The 23,159-nt window shown below is 40.8% G+C and overlaps 1 protein-coding gene across 4 annotated transcripts; it reads left to right on the top strand.

Annotated features, from left to right (window-relative positions):
* The first annotated feature begins 1,242 nt into the window (after window positions 1–1,242).
* On the top strand, window positions 1,243–19,658 carry LOC118415461 (TBC1 domain family member 25-like). 4 transcript variants are annotated; one of them, XM_035820105.1, is made up of 5 exons: window positions 1,243–1,416; window positions 5,622–5,731; window positions 13,157–13,305; window positions 14,493–14,588; window positions 15,853–19,658. In XM_035820105.1, the coding sequence occupies exons 1-5, from the start codon at window positions 1,363–1,365 to the stop codon at window positions 17,499–17,501; spliced, it is 2,058 nt and encodes a 685-aa protein (XP_035675998.1). In that variant the 5' UTR covers window positions 1,243–1,362; the 3' UTR covers window positions 17,502–19,658. The 4 variants fall into 4 exon arrangements, with proteins under 4 accessions (XP_035675998.1, XP_035676000.1, XP_035675999.1 ...); XM_035820107.1 differs by lacking the exon at window positions 14,493–14,588; XM_035820106.1 differs by lacking the exons at window positions 1,243–1,416; window positions 5,622–5,731 and adding an exon at window positions 6,765–7,878.
* The last annotated feature ends 3,501 nt before the right edge of the window (window positions 19,659–23,159 follow it).

Below are 23,159 nucleotides of genomic sequence, written 5' to 3'. Positions count from 1 at the left end.
TTAAGATGAGAACTGCAAGCTAGTAAGGCCTTTCACTTGTGGAATGTTCAGCATTTGCATGGTTTGGAATTCTGTAGATCAACTTACCAGCTAACCCAGCTGTATTTGCTTGCAGAAACCCTGATGCAAACAAATAGTACAAACCAGGTGGTAGAAAATTACACCTTACATAATCTGAGACAGTTTTGAAGCATATGCAAAACCTGGCTAGTACCTTGGACTTCCTTGGTAGCTAAATCATACTATGATCTTGACATTGTATGGTTAAAATAAATTCACATATGAAGACCAACTTTTGCATTGACAGTCAGCGGTGGAAGATAGAAGAAATGAAGACACAACAGGGAGATGTAGATAACCCAATAAACTAAATGTCAAGCTTTGAAGTATTGCACTTTTTAAACATGACAACAACACCTGCTTCATAACAACTTTCTGCATTTTTTTCAAGTGATTGATTTTACCAAGGAGGTTGAAAAGACCTTGATTTTACCAATAATAATAATGCTGTGTCTGCAACATTGCTGTTGCAATTGGACATTGAATTTCTTTTACATTGTTTCCTACTTGTAATGTTATAACTTTAATTCTTTTTATTTGAGACAAGTTATAACTTTAATTCTTTTTATTTTAGACAAGTGTAACATTGGACAGAGTATTAAGTTCGCGGAGTCAAGTGCAAAGGATCGTGCTACCTGGAGGCTTCTTACGGTGCGGAGCAAGGGGCCAGCTCCTAGCCTAAGCACATAGGCAGGTAGGCAGGCAGGTAACATGCAGTCTCATGAACTTTGACCGTCAAAATAATGCCTATACCATTAAAATTAATTAAAGATAAAAAGACATACGTTATCCTGAACAATATGGCAGTGACTTCAGCAAAAGCAATAAATGCAAAAGTAGGAGTGAGGAGGCAACGTCAACAAGGCAAAGATTTATTCAAGGCCATTGTAACTGTTATTTAAGGCTTACTGAAGATGTCCTTGGGTTTCTTTACCATTCTTACCTGGTCTGGGACATGTCTATCACACTAAGACAAGGGGTATACAAGTAGCTAATGCCTTAGTGATGTAGAGATTATTCTGCTTAAACATTACTGTAATATGAAATTTTTCATTATAATCTAATTCTACAAATTAGAATATAATATTCAAATTATTCGATGATATCAAAACATTTCGTATTTAGCTCATTCTGCTCTTTCAAAAATTCTCTTTATAATTTGACCCCCTTCTGGCCGCCAAGTTTGGTCTCACCTGCTGATGACGTACCTCTGACGTCACGGATTTGGTACCTTCCATCTTTGCTGTGCGTTCTGTCTGGTATCGGTCTGGGTCGGTTTTACCTCCCAAAACTGGCCCAAACATGGAAGGCATCGTGTTTCCCGAGGAGAGGGAGGTTATCCGGATCAAAGTGAAGGTAGGGAGGCCGGTTTGTTTGGTGTATATCAAGTTACATGGCTATTTTTGAGGGACGATTGTGCGATATATGGGTAGGGGGCTGGGCTGCTTTCACTAGCTTGCTCGGCTGCTGCACTAATTTTCCCCATATACTCGTCCACTTCGATCGATATTTCCGCTAGCGTTGACGTGGAATATGTCTCCATTGACTTTATTAAAGACTTGCTGACGCACATTTCTCCCGTCGACGTGATTACGTAGGAGATTTTTTCGGCAGATGTTGCAGAATTTCAGACCAAAATCTGTCCGTTTCTGCCCATAAAACGTTTCGTGTACAGGTGACATATGTGTTGCAATCCCGGATCTTACCACATATTAAAACAAAACATAGGGCTGCTGTCTCACTGTTTACAGGATTTTCTGCAATGATACAGTTACACTAAATGGCAGCCTCTTATACTGATTAGTGTCTAGGGCCTGGTGTAATAGAATGTCTAGAATGGGCTTTCGAGTGAAGGAACGTCAGATGCGTAAGTCCGGAAATCTGCAATTATGAAGGAAGTAAATATGACAGTGTGGGAGGGGGGCGTTTCTGGTAAATAAGATAAATTAGAAAAGAGTTTTAAAATTCGTGCCTAAGAGCTGCGAAACCCTGCCATTTTTACGTGTCTTAAATCAAGTCACACCTTTGCATTGTTGTTCACAAAGGGACAAGTACATTCCGATGCAGCAGTGGAGAAATGGCTTGGGCTATTGTCAACCTGTCATATGGAAACATAACAAAAATGTCAGTTTGGCCAGAGGAGCTACAATTTGTTTTGTAATGTAAATTAGTTTATTTGAATTTGGATTGGCAGCATTCGTACATTTGTGAGGTTTACTAGGTATTGTTATTTCTTTTATTTTACATCCCTCACTGCATATGTCACCCATTGTAAATATTCAAATTTTCACAATGGTTTGATGTTCACAGCTTTCATGGTGACGTCTCACCACAAACTTAAAACCACTGTGAAAGTGCAACACTGCATGTTCTGTTTTCAGCCTGCCTACCCCCTTGTTGTAACTGCAAACTTACAACCATTGCGAACACTCCATTTTGTCTCCACCGCGATGTTGAATTCCAACAAAAGTTAACAACATGTACAGAATTGTAGATGTTACAGCTAATGTAAGATGATTTTACAAAATTTCTTAATATGTAGAAAAAAAAAAATGCATGGAGCTCAAAGCAAGGAGGTTCTTGAAGATACTCAGGAGGAAATTTTTAGCCTCTTTATCCAAGCCTTACTCCCAAGGAGCAGCAGTAAAGTGAATTGTCATAATTTGGGAACCTGTGATGTTTATTTGTGTTGGAAAGTACCATTGAACAATTCTGGACTTGTTTTCACAACAATGTTTTGAGCTGTCCCAAAGAGGGAGCACTAATGTTGTTTTGAGATCATCTACTTACTTGACTTATGCAACTCGTACGTGACTAATGTGACTAGACTGTAGAACAAAAGCGAAAGGATACCAGTTATTTCCTTTGGTCATTCAGGTTGTCAAAATGACCTTGATGGCTTTTTCATGACCCAGAAAGTCAGGACAAAGACTGCCCAGATTCAGAGCTTGACTGACCTCTTATTTGTTGATGTTTACAAATCTTTATGAATAGTTGGGACAAGTATGTGGATTGTTTTGGAATCAAAGAGAAATACCTGTTGCCATGTCATCGTGGAAGCTCATTTGTGCTGGAAGTAATCATAGTACAAAGCCAAACTCTGTTCCACACAAGGGCCAGATATTCAATGACCAGTGTTGCCTTCTTCAAGATAAAAAATCTATAAACTTCTAACACGTTTGATCAGTTGCTGATGTCACCTATGCACAAGATCATGTGTCAATAGTGTTTGTTACTTTCGCGAGTTTACATTAAGAAATGGTCATTATTTATTCCGAAGAAGGCAACAGTGGTCATTGAAAATTTGGTCCTTGTTGTATAACCTTGTGTTGTGAAGAAAGTTTGTTACATACTACTGTTACCATGTTGGTATGTTTTGTCGTACTGCACCAGTTAATGCTATAGCTGCTTTACTCTGGTATGGAGACCACCTGTTTCGTGGTGTCATATGATATAAGTGTCTAGTTTCTTTTCAAAGCTAGGTTTGGTAGAAACCTTTGAGGTGTGCTACATATAGTAAACATCAGTATCAACTATGATAGTATGAAGAGTGAGCTTGCCTAAGATTGTATTCCCCCTACACAAAATGCTTGCTAAACTAGTTTGTTATATAAAGCAGTATTGCACATGAAATATATGCAAATCTCACTGTATCTTAATCTAAAGACAATGATGTCCATCATGGATTACTCATTCATAATTTAACCCTTGTGGTTAGTTTTGTCATGTTGTCTTTATGAGTACCTATACCATGCAAAGAAAAATGACTGAAGTTGTACTGCATGGCCATCTTGACTAACCAAAACTATCGTCAATTGCAACTGTCCAGGGAGGAAGAAAGAGATCTAGACCTAACCTCCTTGGTCTGACAGGTGCTTGTTTGCCTTTCCAAGAAAGGACACCACCATATTTGATAGGGACACCCACGCACATATGATAATTGCATCTGCCCTCATACCTTCACTAGTTATTTATACATTATACTGGGCATGTATCATGGAATGAAGTAACCGTCATGAATGCCGAAATTTGATTTGTCCCAGCTCAGTGACCTGTGGATGGGTTATCCTTGTTCCAGAAGATACTGAAAATAACTTATTTAAACGTCTAGAGCTAGTGGGCCACACATTGTTGTGAAGTATATACTATTTGAAAAGGCCGGATGGCATGTGCCTTGCAGGCATAATTTAGAAGGTTACAGAAAGGGGGTCAGTCACTGCAGTCTAGCCTGGAGTCCAGCCTTGTTAGCTTTGTTCCGCTCCCGAAGGTCGCTACTCGCCAGTAGAACAAAGCTAACAAGGCTGGACTCCAGGCTACTGCAGTCTCCATCTTCTGTTTGAAAAGTTACTGTTGCAAATCAGATACATACAGTCAAAGAAAAGCCATTAAAAACAATCTTGAGGTAGCAGAAAAGGCCTCATGTTGGTTGTGGTTCCAGCACCAAGTCAGAGAATAGATCAGCCCTGGCTGGGCCGCCCCAGTGAGTGAGGGTCATCATCATGGGCATTCGCTCCTGGCCGAGCATAGGAGTTCACCTGAGGCCAGCCCCAGTAAGGGAGGGTATATGGTGATTAAAGTCCCCAAACACACAGTATTGAAGTTCATGTCGGGCCAGCCTCAGTAAGGGAGGGTATATGGTCATGAAAGACCCAAAACACACAGTGACCCAGGGCCGGGTTAATCACTGTCTGAGTATATTCTATTTCTAGAGTGTATGCTACATGTAGAATACTGTTCCTGTATATTTTGCCTTTATCATTAGTCTATCCATGTCTCAAACTCAGTCTTGAAAGTCAAACCACAGAGTCAATCACTGTCTTAAGAGACATGGGTTTTGGTCACAGAGTCAATATGCATGGGATTATGGATTATCCTGTTGAGTCTTTAAAATGTAGAACATGTTTCATGATGGTTATTCATTGTCAGTAGAATTTCAGATAATAGAGACTGTATAAATGTACATGTAGTCTCTAAACAAGGGCAAACTTTGACTAATGAAGTTGATTTCAATTTCATATGTAGATAGATGAATATGTTACAATTTTGTAAACATAAACTTTTTATTATGCTATAATTTTGTCCATTTACATACAGAGTCTGAGATGTCCCCCAGCCTTACCCAAAACCTACAATTGTAGGATGATATTTGTTAAGAACCATGTACTACTACTAGTAGTAGTACACATATGGCTGTGCAGTTTGAGGTGTTGCAAAGAGTACCATGGTATATTTGAAATGAAAGGGTGCTCCATGAATAATGACAGAAACAATATTGCTGGTGCCACCATAGCTTATAGTAAGTTATACCTCATTAGATAAGTGGAAGCGCAACCAGCGGTAGGGCTTCAAATATGGGTGACTTCAAATATTGGTCTGTTAGTATTTTTTAGACATAAATCATTGTAGCTACTGACATAATTGGCATGACAAGATGACACAACCATGTGCCTCATTTGTCCAGTATATTTCTATAACCACATGGAAGTATGTAAAGTGATAGTATGTATTTAGATACTTATTCCAGCACTCATCATGTTTTCCATGTGTTGCATATGTTGCAGAAATGTGAGGGTCTGATGCAGCCAGAGTACAGGAAGTTTGCTGTGGACCCACAGATCACATCGTACGAGGTGCTGCGGCACACACTCAGGAGGGCTTTCCATCTACAGAGGTGGGTTCTCACATGTGACGTACTGTAACAGTTACCTTCATGAGTGAAGGTATTGTTTTCCAGTGCATTTGTGTGTGTGTGTGTGTGTGTGTTTGTGTGTCAGGGTTCTCCCCAGAGGGTGGAAAAGGGGAGGCCCTCCACTATACTCTCAGCCAGCTCCACTATACTATTTTTCAAATTTAGTGTGTTTCTTCCCCATTTTCTTTGTTAGTGTTGCTAAAGTTAATGACAATTCACAGATTTTTGTACCAAGTGGCATCACTTTTCTAGTCAGCATTGTCTGCAAAAACTTGTGAATGAGCAATGATCAAAACAATAGTTGTTTTGCCACTTCACAACAAAGGAATCACAACAGTATATTATACTTGTAGTATTTGACACCCTCTGTCATTGCAAAATGAACCCATTTTCATGAAAGCGCAACGCGTTGGTGCGGGTTATTCTTGCCAGCCACTATACTAAAAAATTCTGGGGAGAACCCTGTGTGTACAGGTACATGTGAGTGTGTGTGTGTGTATGCCTCTATATTCTTAAATAGATAAATAAATAAATGTGTGTTTGTGTGTTACATTGACCAGCCTAACTCATGAAGTCTTGAATACTATTAAGTGTTGGTCCCAGTGACTGTTGATGTCATGATATAATAGATATTTGACCTCTTTTATGATATGCATCCGTTTAAGTCCACCAATATTAACATTGACCCAATTTGCTTTCTGCATGGTTAGTGACCGGTCACCGACCCCCTTATCCCAACAGCAAGATTAATGACAAACTTTGGGTGGAATTGTTTTAACCTTGTGAGTTGTGTCTCGCCAGTGTGCTTACTGACCTGCAAATTAAGGCCAGCGACCCCCTGTTGTTCAATGGTTGATGATTGTTTCTTCGATGAAGAACCTATATATACTGTAAGTTGTTTTAAGTTTGTGGGGACTTAACAAATTTCCAGTAGGACGTGTTCGCAATGTTTTAAGTTGGTGGTTGAAACAACCCTCTCCAATGCAGGACAGGTCACATAATCCCATTGTGATGAGTTCGTACAGCTTGCCCACGTGTGCCCAGAGGGGCTGCAAAAAACAGGTCTTACTGCTGTGAAGGTCTCCCTGAGATTACACCAACCATTCAGCTGGAAAATCCAAGGACATGTTTGCTATGGGATTTCTATAGTCTGTCAACTACAAAGAAAGTCCTGTTTTGTTTTGAGTAGTAGTAATGAGTACAGGTATTATCTAAGCATATCTGTACCAATACAGTACCATTGTATCTCTGCTGTATGTGCATGTTTGATTTGAAATGATAAGTATCATATTTTTCCTCATTGATATGCTAATCCAGTAAAGTTCTTTGGTAGTTCTGCATAATGAGCAAACTGCATTCATGTATAGCACACCAGTTTTGTACAGTAGGTACAAGCAGTATAAGACTGGACTGTAAGTTTTCACCCACTCACACAGTCACACTGGGAAGGATCCCTACTCTTTTCCATAAGTGTGATTTATAATGTATGACCACTGGACCACTAGCTTTATGTCCCATTGGAGGAGACATCCCAAACAGAAGATTTTGCACTTTTCTGAGTGGAGTGAGGAATTAGGCATAAAGTACATCTCCTAAAGGCATAACACTAGTTTGCTAGGGATTCAGGCCCAGAAAATATCATAGGTTTTAGGTCAATAACCCTACATGCAGGCCTAATTATAACCGCAACACTCCACCTGACGCTACCTGGCTCCAGCTCCTGACTCCGCCCTTTCCCAATGCCTTAGGGAGAAAACAGACACCTGACATGTCCAGTTGTGCAGGTTTCTCTACCATTCAGATCTGTTTGAATTGCTCTCTTTATGTCTGCACTGAGAGTTGCAGTCAAGAAAGCCAAGTTGTCTTCATAGATGCAGTTTGTAGAATTTCTGTTGGAATCTGGATTGCATCTTTACATGGTGTTCTGTGTTCAGAGAAGAAGCCATATACTGACTATAGTTGTACTTCTGCAAGGCTAGACGATTGGACTTGCTTTGTATGTTACAGTCTTGTAACAGGCTGGCTTTTGTCCTATAAAGTACACGCATGGTTAAAAAGGAACAGTCGGAAAACTCTACGAGCATGTCGGACAAGTTGGTGAAAAGTGGACGGACATTCCAAAAGCATGGGTGAGCATGTTTACACTTAAATAACAACAAAAATATTTCCATTAACGACAAACATTTTTCATACTTTTTTTTTATTTTCCCTCCATTTCAGATTGAAAATGATGACAAAAAGGCTGTTTTGTTATTCCATGTATGTGTCATGTCCTACCCAAGCCTTCCTATCCCATGTATGCTTGTATTTGTAAATAAGTCAGTGTGTCTTTGTAATGTTACAATATAAGTTATGATGCAGGTATTTTTCCTCAGGCAAGGCAGGTGTGGTAACCCTGAGCAAGTTGTCTGACAGTCCCTAGGTAGTTTAGCACATACATGCATCACAAATGCTTATCATTGAAAATTTTTTCACCTCACCTTTGATGCTTTTAGATTGACCCACCTTTTCATTCCTACTTTGAACTAAAATCATTGCAAAAGTAAATACAAATGTATATTTATAGTATATAGCCAGATGCCAGTTTTGTGTCTTCCATACACTATCACAAATCAGTAGGAATAGTCAATTACACTAATTAGTAGAAGTATTGTTCTTGCTCTACTATGATTGTCTCTGCATAAGCATGTAGTTCTCACAGCTTTGGTACAAACAGGTGATTAGTTCCACTACATTTCCTCATCCAACCAATCAGTGATGAGGGACTTAACGTAAGTAACTAGTCCCTTCTTTACATCAACTAAGACAACCAGACGAGAAGGAACGAAAACAGGGTCTAAAATTGTAACTATAGTGTGCTGCTGCAGTATGTAGGAAAGCCGCACAGGGTTTAATTTTTAGATAGGATAACATCTGACCACGTAACAAATTTCATGACAGTCCGTCCGTAGCTTCGTGAGTTATGCTGTTTAACTAAAACATACATGAACAAACAAACATGCAGCATAAATACAAGCATTGCAGAAAACATAACCCTTTTGGTGAAGGTAATCATAGCTTGACTACAGTCGTGCTCCAAGCAGCCTTACAGTTGCCACCACCTGGGAGGTCATGAATCCCAGCCAGCGAGAGATTGTGTCAACACAGACTATAGTATAGGTCTTAGTGAAACAGGTTAGACAAGTTTGAAAGGGACAGATAACAATGGTTGGTGCCTAGGGTTGTCAGTGACTGCGTTCCTGCATTATCGTGTTGATGACATTATGGTGCCAGTTGTAATGAAATGGTCATATATTTATCTTTCTTGTCATTCTAAAATTCATCACTTGTACCCAATCCTCAGTCTTGTTATGATCATATGATGTGTACAGTCTTTTATTGGGTCCTGTTTTAGAATATTTATTGATTTATCCTCCTTTACATAATGATAACTTTTATCAGCTCAGCTATCGATCATGTGACAGAGAGAGTCTGGTAACTGTCAGGTTTCATGTCCTGGTCGATAAGAATTCAATCAGTCTAAGTGTTGGTCCAACTCATTCATATTTATAACAGACAGGATATACAGTACTGTAGCTCAGGTATTATGATATGCTTTATCTTTGTTTAGGTAAAAAAAATTGAAAAGCTACAGTGAAATTTCTCTTTTTTTTTTAGCTTTTTTCTTCTTGCATATAGAACAAGTTAAGTGGGGATTCCAAGAAGTGGTGGGTACTTGATATGTAATGGCAGGAGCAATGATTTATGCAGCATGTAATGATCCAATTTGCCAAATGGTTACAGCGTGGGTTCAAGTCACCAGCTTCAGGACACCAGGCCTCCCTCCTAACAACATATACCAGTAGGGCTGGGTATCGGTACAGCGTACCGGTACCCCGGTTTTTCTTATTGGACCGATCCAGAAAAACGGACCTGAAAAAATTAGGTGGACCGGATGTTGGACCGATTTGAAAATTAACAGATTATTTTATCAGGCATTCACATGTTTTAGCGCTTGCAGATGGAAGAAAATAACAAGAGTGAAGTAGAGCAGAGTTTATAGTAATTTCTTCCAAGTTTTACAGCCAATCGTACAGGTGCAGTTAGCGTTGTATGATTTTAAAATGCCAGTGTAAGTCTAATACTCCACCAAACAGATTTCTTTGTAGTAAAATGGACCATTGGTATGAGTCATACTGCATCATGTCCAGGTTCAGGTCCGGACCTGGACCTAATCCTTTGGACCTGAATTTTCTGTACCGGTACCCACCCCTATATACCACTAGTATGCACCCTAGTGACTACTACTAGTACTAGTACCTGTGTTATCTTCACAACTTTGGCTCAGCAGAAACTTTCTATGACATGTTTGAAAAATATCATGAGCTCAGTTATAAACATCTTTATTAAGTCCTTAAGAAAAGTGTAAAACAGTGAAAGAAAGACTTGTGAAAAACTGGCATTCATAATGTAATTGTTTTCCTTTATAAAGGTGTTCTGGTTTTTCTTTTTGTATGTTTGTTTGTTACTTTTTCCACATTCATTTCCACACGCTCGGAATGTTTGGGACACTGAAGAATTTAGTTAGGTTAAAGGTTGCAGAAAGGTCCCAAAATAGATTATGAAAGGTTATCTCATGTCATGTCCTCTATTTCCTTCTAGTTTATGCATTTCTGTTACCTTATGGAAGCCAGTGGACATTGCAAAGATAGAAATAGAGTCAAATTCACAATAATGTATTTAAAGCAACAGGCTCCTGGATGTGATGCTCTAATTGAGGGCTTCTTCCAGTACCCTATTGAGATTGAGGCTCATAGACTAAATATATCACAGATCTAGAGGTATGAGATTTCCAATATCTTATTTCAGAATAGCATTTCCAACTTACTTCAAGAAGGATCATCACCTCTAAATCAATAGTCTTCTATCCATGTCCCAATAACTGATATAGCTCAAAGCTGCTACAATTTAGGCATAGCTGATCCTACGACCAACGCTATTTTTCTGGCCGATATTCTGGGGTATAGCAGTGGATGGTAAGGACGCCTACGCAGCATGGCTACAGAATTGGATTATGTCCCCTGTGGACTGACTGGGCATACAATGTAAGTCATATATGAAATTGATGGGGGCCTACATGGGGGTTTGCCCGGTTTGGGTCGATTGCAGAAGTGCACCCTTCTTCAATATTAATCTAAATGTACAAAAAATGTACTTTTCAAGATTAGGTTAGCAGAATTTTAATTATCATCTGAAATTTTGTCTTAACTCAAGCACGATGCAACATGCATCAATCTTCATTGATTACGTAGATAAGGTCTGCATTATCATGATTACTTTATTACTGACTGATTATCTACACAAATTACATTTGAAAATGTTTGTGTCCACCTGCCTCAATCCATCTGTGCCATAAACATGTAGACACAAAATAAACAAGCTGACCCTGATTATTGACAGGCTTATAATATAGGTGAGGGTAGTCCTGGCATCAAAAGATTGTCAAAATTTGAAAGTGGTGTCTTTTGATGAAGGCAGTTGAGACATATCAATCAGAAACAGAAGAAAGATGGCGTCTGCATGACATCAAAATCCAACATGGCGGCTCCCATGCACGTGGATGAAAACAAAACAGAATATGACATCCTCCATACCTGTAAGCGGAACCAAATTTGTTTGTCCTATGCCATCCTGATAGGATTTCCTTTCTCTAGTGTGTGTAATGCATTAGTGATGCCATTTTGTACATGCAGTTTCTGCCATTAGTTTAATCCAGATGGCCCCTCCGATCCTGCTTTCTAAACGATCCACAAAATCCTGCTAAATAATCCTATTTCTCAGTGCATCTCATCCAAGGTTATACAGACAGGCAAACCGGCATCCCGGAGCACAGCTCAGTAAATGTGCAGTCGTGACATGGTAAAATCCCTGTCCTGCCCCCATTTCAGATACCAGCATCCCCCCAATCCCTTTATGGCAATCAGGATGAGTGAGAATCCTTTCTCCGTGATGATCTGTGCTCAGGCATCATCAGTCACTCCACCCCCTCCACGCCCACGCACAGCTGAGGGTCTGAAGGGGTATTATCATACTCTTGATTCTATGATAGGTTATGTGGGGCAAAGAGACCTTGTTGAGGATGAATATCTCATTAATAGTACCGGCTGTTTTTAGAGAAATAGACCGCTCTACATGACTATGACCATCTGAGCTGAGCAAGCATCAGCATAATCATTTTAACATTTATTGCATTTCATCTCTATTGTCTAAGTTTTACATGTGGTTTTTGATTTTGCAGGTATGAGAATGGTACTGTTACCACGTTACGTCAGGCTTTCAGCTAGGATTTTATTATAGTGTGTTCAAATTTCTTGGCAAGAAGCAGCAAATGATATAGCTGTGAGTGTTTTAGCCAATTTAGGGGGTCCGGGGGCATCCTCCATCCATGGCGCAGAGTTTTTGAAAATGTTAAGTTAAAATGTTACATTCTAAGGTATCCTGAGAGGCAAAATTAGTCAGAGAGGTTACAGTTGAAGACTTGTGTACACAAGTGACCTAGTAGCATCCCTGACCAATCTGAATGTCATGCTTGTCAGAGGATCTGCTCCCCAATGTAAGGACATCTACCCGCAGTACATCCATTTGGCTAAAAGCCTGTGTATAACAAGGTATATTAGGTGAAAATTCAATGAATGAGCTGGAGATAACTCCTCAACTACAGTCACAAGCAGATACTAGTAGTCAGAGAGAGAATTAACTTGGCAAACATCATTACATCATTCCAAATTGGATTTCGATGGAAACAGTTGCCTCAAATTGCCCTGGCATACGGGCTATTCCAGGAAGTGTAGTAACCACACCATGCTTATTATGCAGAGTTTTGAAGCCACTTAAGAATTTTGAAACTTCAGCCTTGCCCAATAAGCATGACCATGGTTCTAACTGCACATATGCAGTGATGTGCTTGTGACCATGTTTAATACATGTCCATGTTTAATACATGTACATGTCATTTTTTTTAAGGCCTTGGGGGCCTTCGGCTTTGAAATATTACTCACGTCCATTTATATTACCCATTACCCATGAAAGCCAGGTTCATATAAATTTGAGGGTTAGGTACTATTAAATCATATTGGTAAGAAAGGAAATAACATGAAGCAAAGATGCAGTTGATATCATATAGTGTTCTAGATTATTGTGCTTCATACAGCTAGGGCTCTAGCCAGCTCAAACTATTTATCCGTTGGTGGAATTCCCATTGACGGAAAAATCCTGCCAATAATATTTTTTTTTCCTGTCATCGTGTACAAATTCCCATCATTGACTACAAAAATGTAGTTTCTGTCACACGCAGCAAAGCGGATGCTGACTAGAGGCCTGGGTTCATATGAAAAGTTGACCACATGGTTCTCTGTGTGTTTTCTGCAGTGACTTCACCATCAGCTACCTATCCCATGATTCCGAGGGGCAGGAGGTGTGGCTGTCGCTGCTGTCGGACTGGGACCTGGACGCCGCGTTCATCTCGTCCTCGCACCCGTACCTCCGCCTCAGGGTGGACGCGCGCCCATTCGAGGACGGTAAGAACACGAACTCACCTTGAAATATGTCATACTTAGGATAGACTTGATCTCCAACTAGATCTCTTTTGGCATGTCAATTCACAGCTATGATATATAACTCTCTCCAAAAAGATTTCTCCAGTGACGAAACACTCTGGATGGCTGAAACGTCGGACCATTTCCAAAATCATATCCAGTTGCTTGAGTAACTACTTTTTGGCACATCTTGAAATAGCATACCACATGATTACAAGTATTGCTATAGAACACAAAGTTATCTATAGTTGTTGATGAACTGTAAATTTTGAGACTTTTGCGGTGGTTTTATTTTTGTGGTTTTCACGCTGACCTCTACATTACAGAATCATGGCAACCGAAATTTTCCCATTTCCAATGTACTACAGAATTGTTTTAACTTGGATTCAAAACTCTGCAGAAACCTCCTTTTCTCTCTCGACTAAGAAATAAAGCCACAGCAAAAGTAAAATTAAAGTTACAGTACACTGTATATAATGTGGTGGCTATGGAAGGGGAGGGCTACTAGTAATGAAGTGATGGCATCTATCCAAGAAATGCTAGAAGGTTAGATATGGGTAAGAGGGGCCTCAGACTTAATTATGTCTACTCAGCTTTTGTGCAAAAGCCAAGGTGAAACATAATCTGCAGAAGAGGTGACAAAATCTGAGATATGAATACAGCTAACCCCTAACAGTCTAAAATGATGTCTCAGATAAACCTCATGCAAAGTTGCTTCAGCTTATTTGCAGTGTAAGGAATGTCTTTTTGCTGAGCTTTGCTTAAGAATTTTTTTTGGCTATTAATGGCTCTTCATAAAAGGAAGAGCTGCAGTTGTAAACTACAGTTTCAGAATGATTTGGCTTGCGATGGCTCGAAATTTGGTGTTACAAGGTAGTTAACAGTTCTAAATGTGCATGTGCAGTGTGTGTATGCCAAAGTCTGCTTCAATTCTTAATGTATTGCCAGTTGCCTTCAACTTAGACATGTTATGCATGGTGCATCCCAAGGCATAGTTCAAATTGTGAACTAGCTTATTGTTTACTTAAATATGCTTCAACTGACTTTGCAATGATGTTTACCCAACTACAACCCAGACCTCCCCTAGCTGCTGCTTTTTGTTTGGTAATGTGTCAATGTGCATGACGCTTCCCGCTGTAACCACGCACACCGTCGTTTTCCCCCAACAGGCCCGATGCCCAATAACATGAAAGTGAAGCTGAAGCGCAGGTTTTCGTTGATGCCCAAGTCCAAACCATCCATTGTTGAGTTCACGGGGCACAAAGGTAGAAACCTACAGGTCCCTCCTGAAGGTGGTTTATTCGGTGGAGGGATAGAGGTTTTTATCATTTGTAGACTAGCCACAACTAACACACATTGGACTTGATTTTCTTAATCTTAGATAATAATTACTTGCAGATATTTCATTGCTGTACAGTGATATGGCGATAGAAATATTTGCAAGTTTTGCAGTGCAGTGTGTGATGATTGTTAATGAACATCTAATAAGTGTAGATAAACTTTGCTTGGTGGATGATGCAAAAGGCTAATCTAGTGTGTAGGTTTTAGTGTTCACTAACTACATTTTAACCCATCAAAATTTATAATCACAATATCCATATTCCTGAACAATGAAAGAAAGTTAATAATGATTTAATGACAATGTCATAATATTCATTGACGAGTTTTTAAAATACAGCTATATCATAGATAAAGCAGTCATCTTCAATTAAGGTGAAGCATAGTGCTTTTTCAAGTAGCTGGTAGTACCAGGTTGTGCAATGTGACTTTGCTATGGCTCATGTTTTGACCAAGCACACTTCGTCACCCCTACTCTTCCTAACAAGTGTTTTGGATTCTTTTACCTGGAGAGGTGAAGAGGCAAAGACCTGAAGCACCCTCATATGTGCATGTATAAACATTACTATATACATGTGTAGCTACCAAAATATACAAAAGTAACCTTGGGTGTTAAGATATGTTGAACATCACTACTGTCTATGCTGTGCATAAACATGGTAGTTAAGGTAATGGTTCACTTATTTCCCAAAGGTGGAATTTGGCACAAACACCCTCAGGCTAGAAATTCCTTTTTTGTGAAGAGGTGCAATGATGCGCACAATGCGCACAACCTAAAAATAGGTGCACAGAAAAAAAACTTTGGGAGCACAACATGAAATAAAGTAGAAACCTCATTACACACCTTACTGTCTCGCTTCAGAGCTTGAATCTGAGCAAAAATTGAGCAGAAATTCTATTGCTAGCTTCAAACCTCAGGACAAACAATACAACTGTTCCAGTTATTTTATTAATTCCATTACTTGAAATGTCAGAAACATTAAATACTTTTCACATAAAACCCTTCAGAAATGTCAAAGTGCACCTGTACACACCCAGTCAAACATTAGGTGCACAGCTGCAACTGTTATTGCATAAAAGAACAAATTTAAGATCTGCCCCCACAATGGTACTTATGATGATAACATACTGAGTAGAACAACAATGTGACAGTTAATGAACTCATCTACTGTTTTATTTTCTGTTCTGCAGCCCTGGATGACTGGGACATCATCTCATCTAAGGACACCCCAGAACCCGTACCCCATCCTGTGGTCCCCAACGTTCCCAACAATCGACAGAAGCCCCCGACCCAGCCCTTCCGCCGCTCGCTCTTCAGCTCGGTCCAGACCACGCTCACCAAGATGACACAAGTTCTGTCCTTCAACGACACCAAGGAGGAGGAAGATGAGAAGCCAATGAAACCAGCACTCTCTGACACAGAGTTCCACTCCTTCCTGGATGAGTCTGGCCGGCTGATTCGCCCGGAGGACTTGAGACTGAGAATATACCACGGCGGGGTGGACCCTGCGCTGCGGAAAGTCGTGTGGAGACACCTTCTGAACGTGTACCCCGCGGGAATGGGCGGGAAGGAGAGGATGGACTACATGAAACGGAAAGCAAACGAGTACCTCAAGCTGAAGGCCAAGTTCTTGGCCCAGGACACGGAAGAAGCGCAGTTCGTGAAAAACATGGTCAAAAAGGACGTGCTGAGAACTGACCGCACGTTGGACTTCTTTGCCGTGCCAGACGAGCACCCCAACATCACGGCTCTCTCCAACATCCTGACAACGTTTGCGCTGACCCACCCCGACGTCTCCTACTGTCAGGGCATGAGCGACTTCGCGTCCCCCCTCCTGGTGACCATGCGTGACGAGGCCCAGGCCTACGTCTGCTTTTGTGCGCTGATGAATCGCATCAAGCCCAACTTCATGCTGGACGGGGAAGCCATGACACACAAGTTCCAGCACCTCACAGAACTCATGCACTGCGTCGCCCCAGAGTTCACCGAATATCTGTACAAGCAACAGGCCGAGGACCTGTTTTTCTGCTACCGCTGGATGCTTCTAGAACTGAAGAGGGAGTTTGCCTACTACGACGCCCTGAGAATGTTGGAGGTGATGTGGAGCTCCCTGCCGCCCAGCCCACCACAGAAGGACTTGGAACTGATCGACAACGTTGCACTGATGGCCAACCTCTCTATCGCCAGGTACCCTTACAACGAGGCCGACAGGCGACAGAAGGGTCGAAGGTCGTCCAGCTCGTCCAACCAGAGCAACAGTCCAAAGTCACGTGAGCACAGAATGCCCAATAGGAGAGGTCGTCGGAGGGCGTCTTCCAACTCTGACAAGGAGGATGGAAACCACAACAGCATGGTGGATGGGCGAGGGAGCCGCATGCCATCAAAAGACATGGAGTCAAAGTCCACCAACAGAACAACGCAACAGATAACCCATGGTAGCTCCTCCTCAGCTCATAGCAACGGTAAGAGTTCTCTGGTCCCCAACGGACCCAAAGCAGCCATACCCAACGGCGAACTTCCCAGCCCCGCCCGCAGCCCCATGGTCTTCAAGAAACAGCTGAACGGCCTGTCCATGTCGTCCCTCCCACCCCCGGACAAGTTTGGGTACGGGAACCCCTTCATGCTGTTCCTGTGTCTCACCATCCTACTGCAGCACCAGGACATCATCATGCGGGAACAGATGGACTATAACGACATCGCCATGCACTTCGACAAGCACGTGCGCAAACACAACGTCAACAAGGTGCTCAACAAGGCACGGACTCTGTTTGCCGAGTACTTAAAGGCACAACTACAGAAATCTGCATCAAGTAACGGCAGTGGGCCTAACCAATGTTAGGGCTCTAACCAACTTCCATCTTGCTACCGGTCTGCATGCATCAGATTAGCACAACTACCTGGCCAGAATATCATGACTACTTCTTTATGTGTCAATCCCTGTACGTCTGCTTACGTGGAAAAATGGCAGAAAAAAGAAAAATCCTCTACAGCTGTTGCAGTTATGTACACACACATATTACTTAGTTCATTGACAGGTATCCTGATACAATGTTAACAGTCTTTGCTTATATCCAACATAATAACGATAACTTTGTTGCCATACTTTGAGAAGGAAATATACAATAATCTACAAATTGCTTTTGGACAAATGTGCAAGAGAGCTTTGTGAAGAGTTTTTCCAATCACTCACTCATGAAAAGCAAAGCACTGCTATGGGCCCGGACGTATGATTATACATGGGGTATTCCAGGAGTGGTCGTACATGTAGGCCACAAAATTCAACTGTCTTGTTTCGTCAAAGGTCGTGTCTTTGTTGGCAGATGATTCTGTCACGGACGGCTTGAGAATTCCACGGCATCAAAATCGTACAAGGAGCTAGGACTCATGTGATTATGTTGTTAGTCATTATCCCTAGAAAAGGTCAGGAGCATTGAACATATTTTTCATCATACATGCTGTGTCACCTTCTTAGTACATGTGTTCCAGAGACACTGACTGTTGGTAACATTGCAAAGCTGGCCCATATTCCAATTTTATGGACTTCTGGCATGGTAGACATAAAACTAGCAGCTATTACTATTCTGATACTGATAAGCTAGATGTTGTCCATAACTTTTAAAAACAAAGTCATTCTTTATAAAGATTTATATGCTATTTCTGTACCCAAACTAAAGCTCTTACCAACGTACTTTCAATCTATTGTCTGATTCTTTTCAAGTAGAAATTATCCAAAGCCCATGTCATGTGACCTGAAGTGGCACTGGCAACTTTTCAAAGTTGGAGGGTTGAAAGGCTCTGACGCTATAACTGCTTTCACTCCACACAGTAGGGTATCCTACTCGCTGTCCAATCCTTACCCAATCTAAAGTCAGAGAATCGCCTTGAATTCGGTAGGAATATTCTGTGAAAGCCTTTGATACTACGGAGGATAGCACCCAGGCTAGTTCTGCCAGGCCAATGGGTCAAAAACTTTCAAGAATAGATGCTTCAAATTTGACAAAAATCAAAGAACTGATAGAAGGTTGTTGGTAAGCACTTTACTCTGTGTACAGAGATAATAAAATCTTTATAATGCAATTACCACCACTGACACAGATGAACTTTCATTGGAGAATGAGGTAGTACCTTTCTATGACTGACCAGGATTGAAGTTGCAAGATATGCATAGAATTAATGAGCAAAACAATGGGCCAGGGGTGGACTTGATGTTCCAGCCCTGCAGCTGATGCTGTAATCATGTAATGTTACATGTAAAATGCTATTTTGTAGCTACCTAGATGCAGTAGTCTAGTATACGTCCAAGCAATCCGTCACCAAAGTGCCAATATTAAGGAAATGTGCATCTAAACATCGAGCATGATGAAAAACATTTTATTGTAAGTGTTTGATCTTGGTGCAGTAGTAGGCTAAGAATACATGCATGGCACAGAGTGAGTAGAGGAGCTGTTCCTTGTTGCTCTAATCTCTGGCTACAACAACTGGAAAAAATAGACAAGATATAAAGTAATTTATTGTAAATACTGTGCAACATTCCGGGCAGTGTGCTATGAGGCCATAAGTAAATTGCAACAGAGAGGACGTTGGTAAAGATAGTACTACAACGTTACTTTCCATTGCATTATTCTAAAAGAATACAAATCATGTTCTCTGCTGATTTTTATGATCTTGTAAAAGTTAAATTCAAGTAAGATTTGAATTAGGGTATGTGTTAAAAATCTTTATAATTATAAGTGTATGTTGTAAATATGTATCTAATGATAAGGTGAGATTGTTGCAGGTTTAGGGACATGTGCTTGTGATTTTAGTGTACATAACATTATATAAGTCAGGCAAACCGGCATGTAAACTATTCTACAAAGAGTCATTTTAAGGGGAGCCCAAATTGTAAGAACTCTACTTTTACTGAGAAGTACCCAAGCCATGGCAGCCGGCAATGTCAAATATAATCCAGGGTCGACTATGTTCATTCAATAAAGCTGGAATGATTCTCTTCATATATTTGTGTGTGTGTGCATGTGTGTCTTTTTCAACAGCTCAGTTTAGAAAATACTACAACTGATGAAAAGAAGATAAAGCTCAGCAGCCCGAAAGTGTGTTCACCCCGAGTCAATGTATGCATTTCATGTAATACAAAAGCATTTTAGGATATTTTTCTGAGGAATTATTTCTCTACGAAACAAATTCATCATGGTACCAGTGTTTGAGTAAGATCCTCGTGATCAGTGACCCTTGGAAGAAAAAAATGTTTGTTGTTCTTTTACTAGTATTTGTAATCTGAAAACCATTTTCATGTATCAAGTTTGTAACTCATGAGTGTTATAAGTTTAATCCTAACCCTAACTTATAGATTTTCTGGGCCAAATTTGGTGTAATTTTAATGGTCTCTTTGTACATATTTGTAACCTGAAACTGTTTTCAAATTCTGTTATTGTGAAATTTAGTACATAAAAGTTTCCAATTGACACCTACCTGGAGTAGGAGTGGGACAGGTATAGAAACGCCACCTACCGAATCATTTCAGACCGACAGGATTTCTCAGCTAGCTGCGGATGGCATGGTCAGCACCAAGGTCGGTGCCAGTCTATTGTTATTCGGATCCTCAGCAAGCATTGGTAATAATTACGGCTGCATTAGAATCCAAGCGACAGTAAATCTTTCGCTATGTCCAGAGCGTCTACAGTAAGGAGGACTAGCCACTGTTTCAAGACTCTGCCGAGCGTACTTGCTGTTAATCCTGTCTCAATGATCATTGCAGACGAAGCGCTCTGAGCTGACGAATAATATCACTAGATGGCGCTTCTGCTTGGTCACGCAGATCAGTCTTAGCCTTTCTACCATCTAGGTAGTAGTTCGCTCCTATGTTCGCTTCTGCTACAACAGAGAAGCGACAGGATGTAGTGTAACAATGAATGTCAGAGCGAGAAGCGACTGTTCATAGTGTATAATAAACGCCGAAGCGAACTACTTTCCGGATGGTACCCAGGCTAGATCGATCTGATACCGAACACGAAACTGCCGTCGGTATTTTCATGTAACGTCCCCCTGGACTCCATCGTCATTTTTACGCCATGTCGACTTCAGAAATTCAGAAAACAATGTCAGACCTACAGACGCAATCTAAACAAGCCAACACAAATGTTAGATATTTCCGAGTCACGAGTGTCTTTGGTTTAATCACAGTAATGTAAAGTATTAACAAATAAAATCTAAATCTCTTCTAATATTGACTACGAAATTTTCCTTACATATTTTGTTGACCTTGACAACTCAGACGAACTCAGTCACCAAGAACCCAGTGAACTTGTTTGTGCGAAGTTTGTCCAAATATCAGCCGTTCTGGGGCACCTGACTACATTTTGCAGTGTAAATAACAACAATACCTAGAGCTAGACGAAGATTTGTGAATTTGTTGAAGTTTTTTAAACAATTATTTTCGTCTAAACAGGAGAGAACAAATTTTCCCACCTACTTCACGGCTTGGAACCTGTCATCTGTGTACAGCCCATGTCCATGGCAACCAGGGTAAACAGAACAAATCGAACGAAAGGAGGGATGAACCTGAGTTCTGTAAGTTGAAAAAGAAGCAAATTGTCCAACAGAAAAATTGTGTCTCATTTCCTGGACAAAAACCAAAGTTTATAAATGTTTTTTTTTACAGGATGACACAATCTAGTAAACTCTTGAGGTAACACGTACGGACGTGTTTATACTAGTTTATCGCTACAATTTGTGCGTCAACATTCCTGCGTTCTATCGCGGAGTAACAACCCGGTTGTGGCTGTGAAAACGTGGTATATTGTGTCACCATTATGACACCTGTGTATTGTAAATGAGCAAAGAAAGAAGTGTTAAATGTTGTCATTAACAAAGATTTGGGAGAATGTATTGTGAATTCATCCTTTTGCCACGAGCGACAAGCTATCATCGGAAACGCCAATCCGCCGGGCCCTTATGAAATGGACTGCTTTCCCTCGCGGAATGAATAGAAAACACCACCCTCCAGTAAATCCTTTGGCCTTGTGCCCTGGAGAGATTCAACACACTACTTTTATGATGTAGTGTAATAGTAAAAGCAATGAACGACCAGTTGATAGCCTTAACTCTCGTCGTCACTTTGAAGTGCGTATTCTTTATTGGAATCTACATAAGAAAAAGATTGATATCTGCAGTTGAGACGGAAAAAATAACAGCGACTGGTGGCGTCCTTGGTGCTGATCTCGTCATCAACGTGTAACACTACTATCATCTGTGCCTGTCTTGCTATAGCAACCTGCTAGGTGACGCTTCCAATTGAGTTAGATTGCAGTGTAGGATTTGAGAACTTGGTGCCTTCATCCTATCCTCCATACAGAGGTTGGGTCGCGGGATTAGTCGTGGCCGAGATTTTTTACCCTCCCCTTCAACCCAAAATATGCACGTACATACACACACATATAAAGTTATAAACTAGCTCACGCAATACATTGTTACATGTGCGTGTAGTTAATTTGTTGGTCTGAATGTTGTAGCATCTACATATGGTGTATTAAAGGCTGAATATTAATGTTATAAAAGCTAACTTTCTTTCTTTCGTAAACACGTAACGTTGACGTTGTTTGACCTTACATTGGATTTGTTGATTGTAGTAACTGTTACATACAGGGCGTGCTGCACCCAGAACTGTGTTCCACATGGCGACTTGTTCTTCATGAGAAGCCGGGCGGGACGAACCGCCAACACAGCCGGGCACAAACCACTTCTGTACGTACAGTAACGTTAGGATCTACACGGTACTATCAGTACCAAATTATCAATGATTCTCATAGCTTCATCATCAAACAACGCGACTGATTGTGTGTGTGGATTTTTAGTTTTGGTAATTATGTTGTGCTTATGTATGAATGGCCGGATGAGATGCAAAATGGGTGCCTGAAGAGGGTCGGAGGCTTTGTTAGACTATGTGTGACAGATCTAGAGGAACATAATATGATGGCAAGAGGAGAATTGTATCTCATCCCACTTCCGCTGTCCTTACCTCCACCCATAGGAAGAGGTCCGGTCTCATATCGGCAAGCAGTCTTTTCCAGATGCCACGTCAGTCGTGTCTACTAAAAAGTTATCTGTATGTTATGTGTTGTATTCCTGTGGAATTTCCGTTCAACGACTGCAACAAATGAAGTAAATGAAAAATAGATAAACGCGTCTGCCCATCCTCTCACCCATGAGCGCATTGCGACACCTTCCCGCCCTCCCCATCTCTCCGTCGCCACCGAAATTCAATTTCGCCAACTCATTACGGCGCAAATATAATCAAGGCAGTGTCGTAATGCTTGGCTAAGCAGCTTTAATTCATTAACACAGGCGCAATCAACACCCGGTATCAACATTTAATGCAAATGCATCACATTTTCCTCAACCCATCATGTCATAATCTGCTTGTTTATACAGGCTCCCTCCTGACTGAGCTTCTTCGGTAGACGATGTTTTTTTTTCTTGGACCTACAAACTCTAAAATGTA

This window comes from Branchiostoma floridae, chromosome 5 (assembly GCF_000003815.2).
Source record: "Branchiostoma floridae strain S238N-H82 chromosome 5, Bfl_VNyyK, whole genome shotgun sequence".
NCBI lineage: Eukaryota > Metazoa > Chordata > Leptocardii > Amphioxiformes > Branchiostomatidae > Branchiostoma > Branchiostoma floridae.
This window is presented reverse-complemented; position numbering and strand designations above follow the sequence as displayed.

What these genes read in the sequence shown, in the direction of transcription:
- LOC118415461 (XM_035820105.1), top strand. Translation starts at nt 1,363, where the DNA reads ATGGAAGGCATCGTGTTTCCCGAGGAGAGGGAGGTTATCCGGATCAAA. An exon ending in AGGGCTTTCCATCTACAGAG is followed by an intron (nt 5,732 to 13,156) that starts GTGGGTTCTCAC and finishes TGTTTTCTGCAG; the next exon opens with TGACTTCACCATCAGCTACC. An exon ending in CGCGCGCCCATTCGAGGACG is followed by an intron (nt 13,306 to 14,492) that starts GTAAGAACACGA and finishes TTCCCCCAACAG; the next exon opens with GCCCGATGCCCAATAACATG.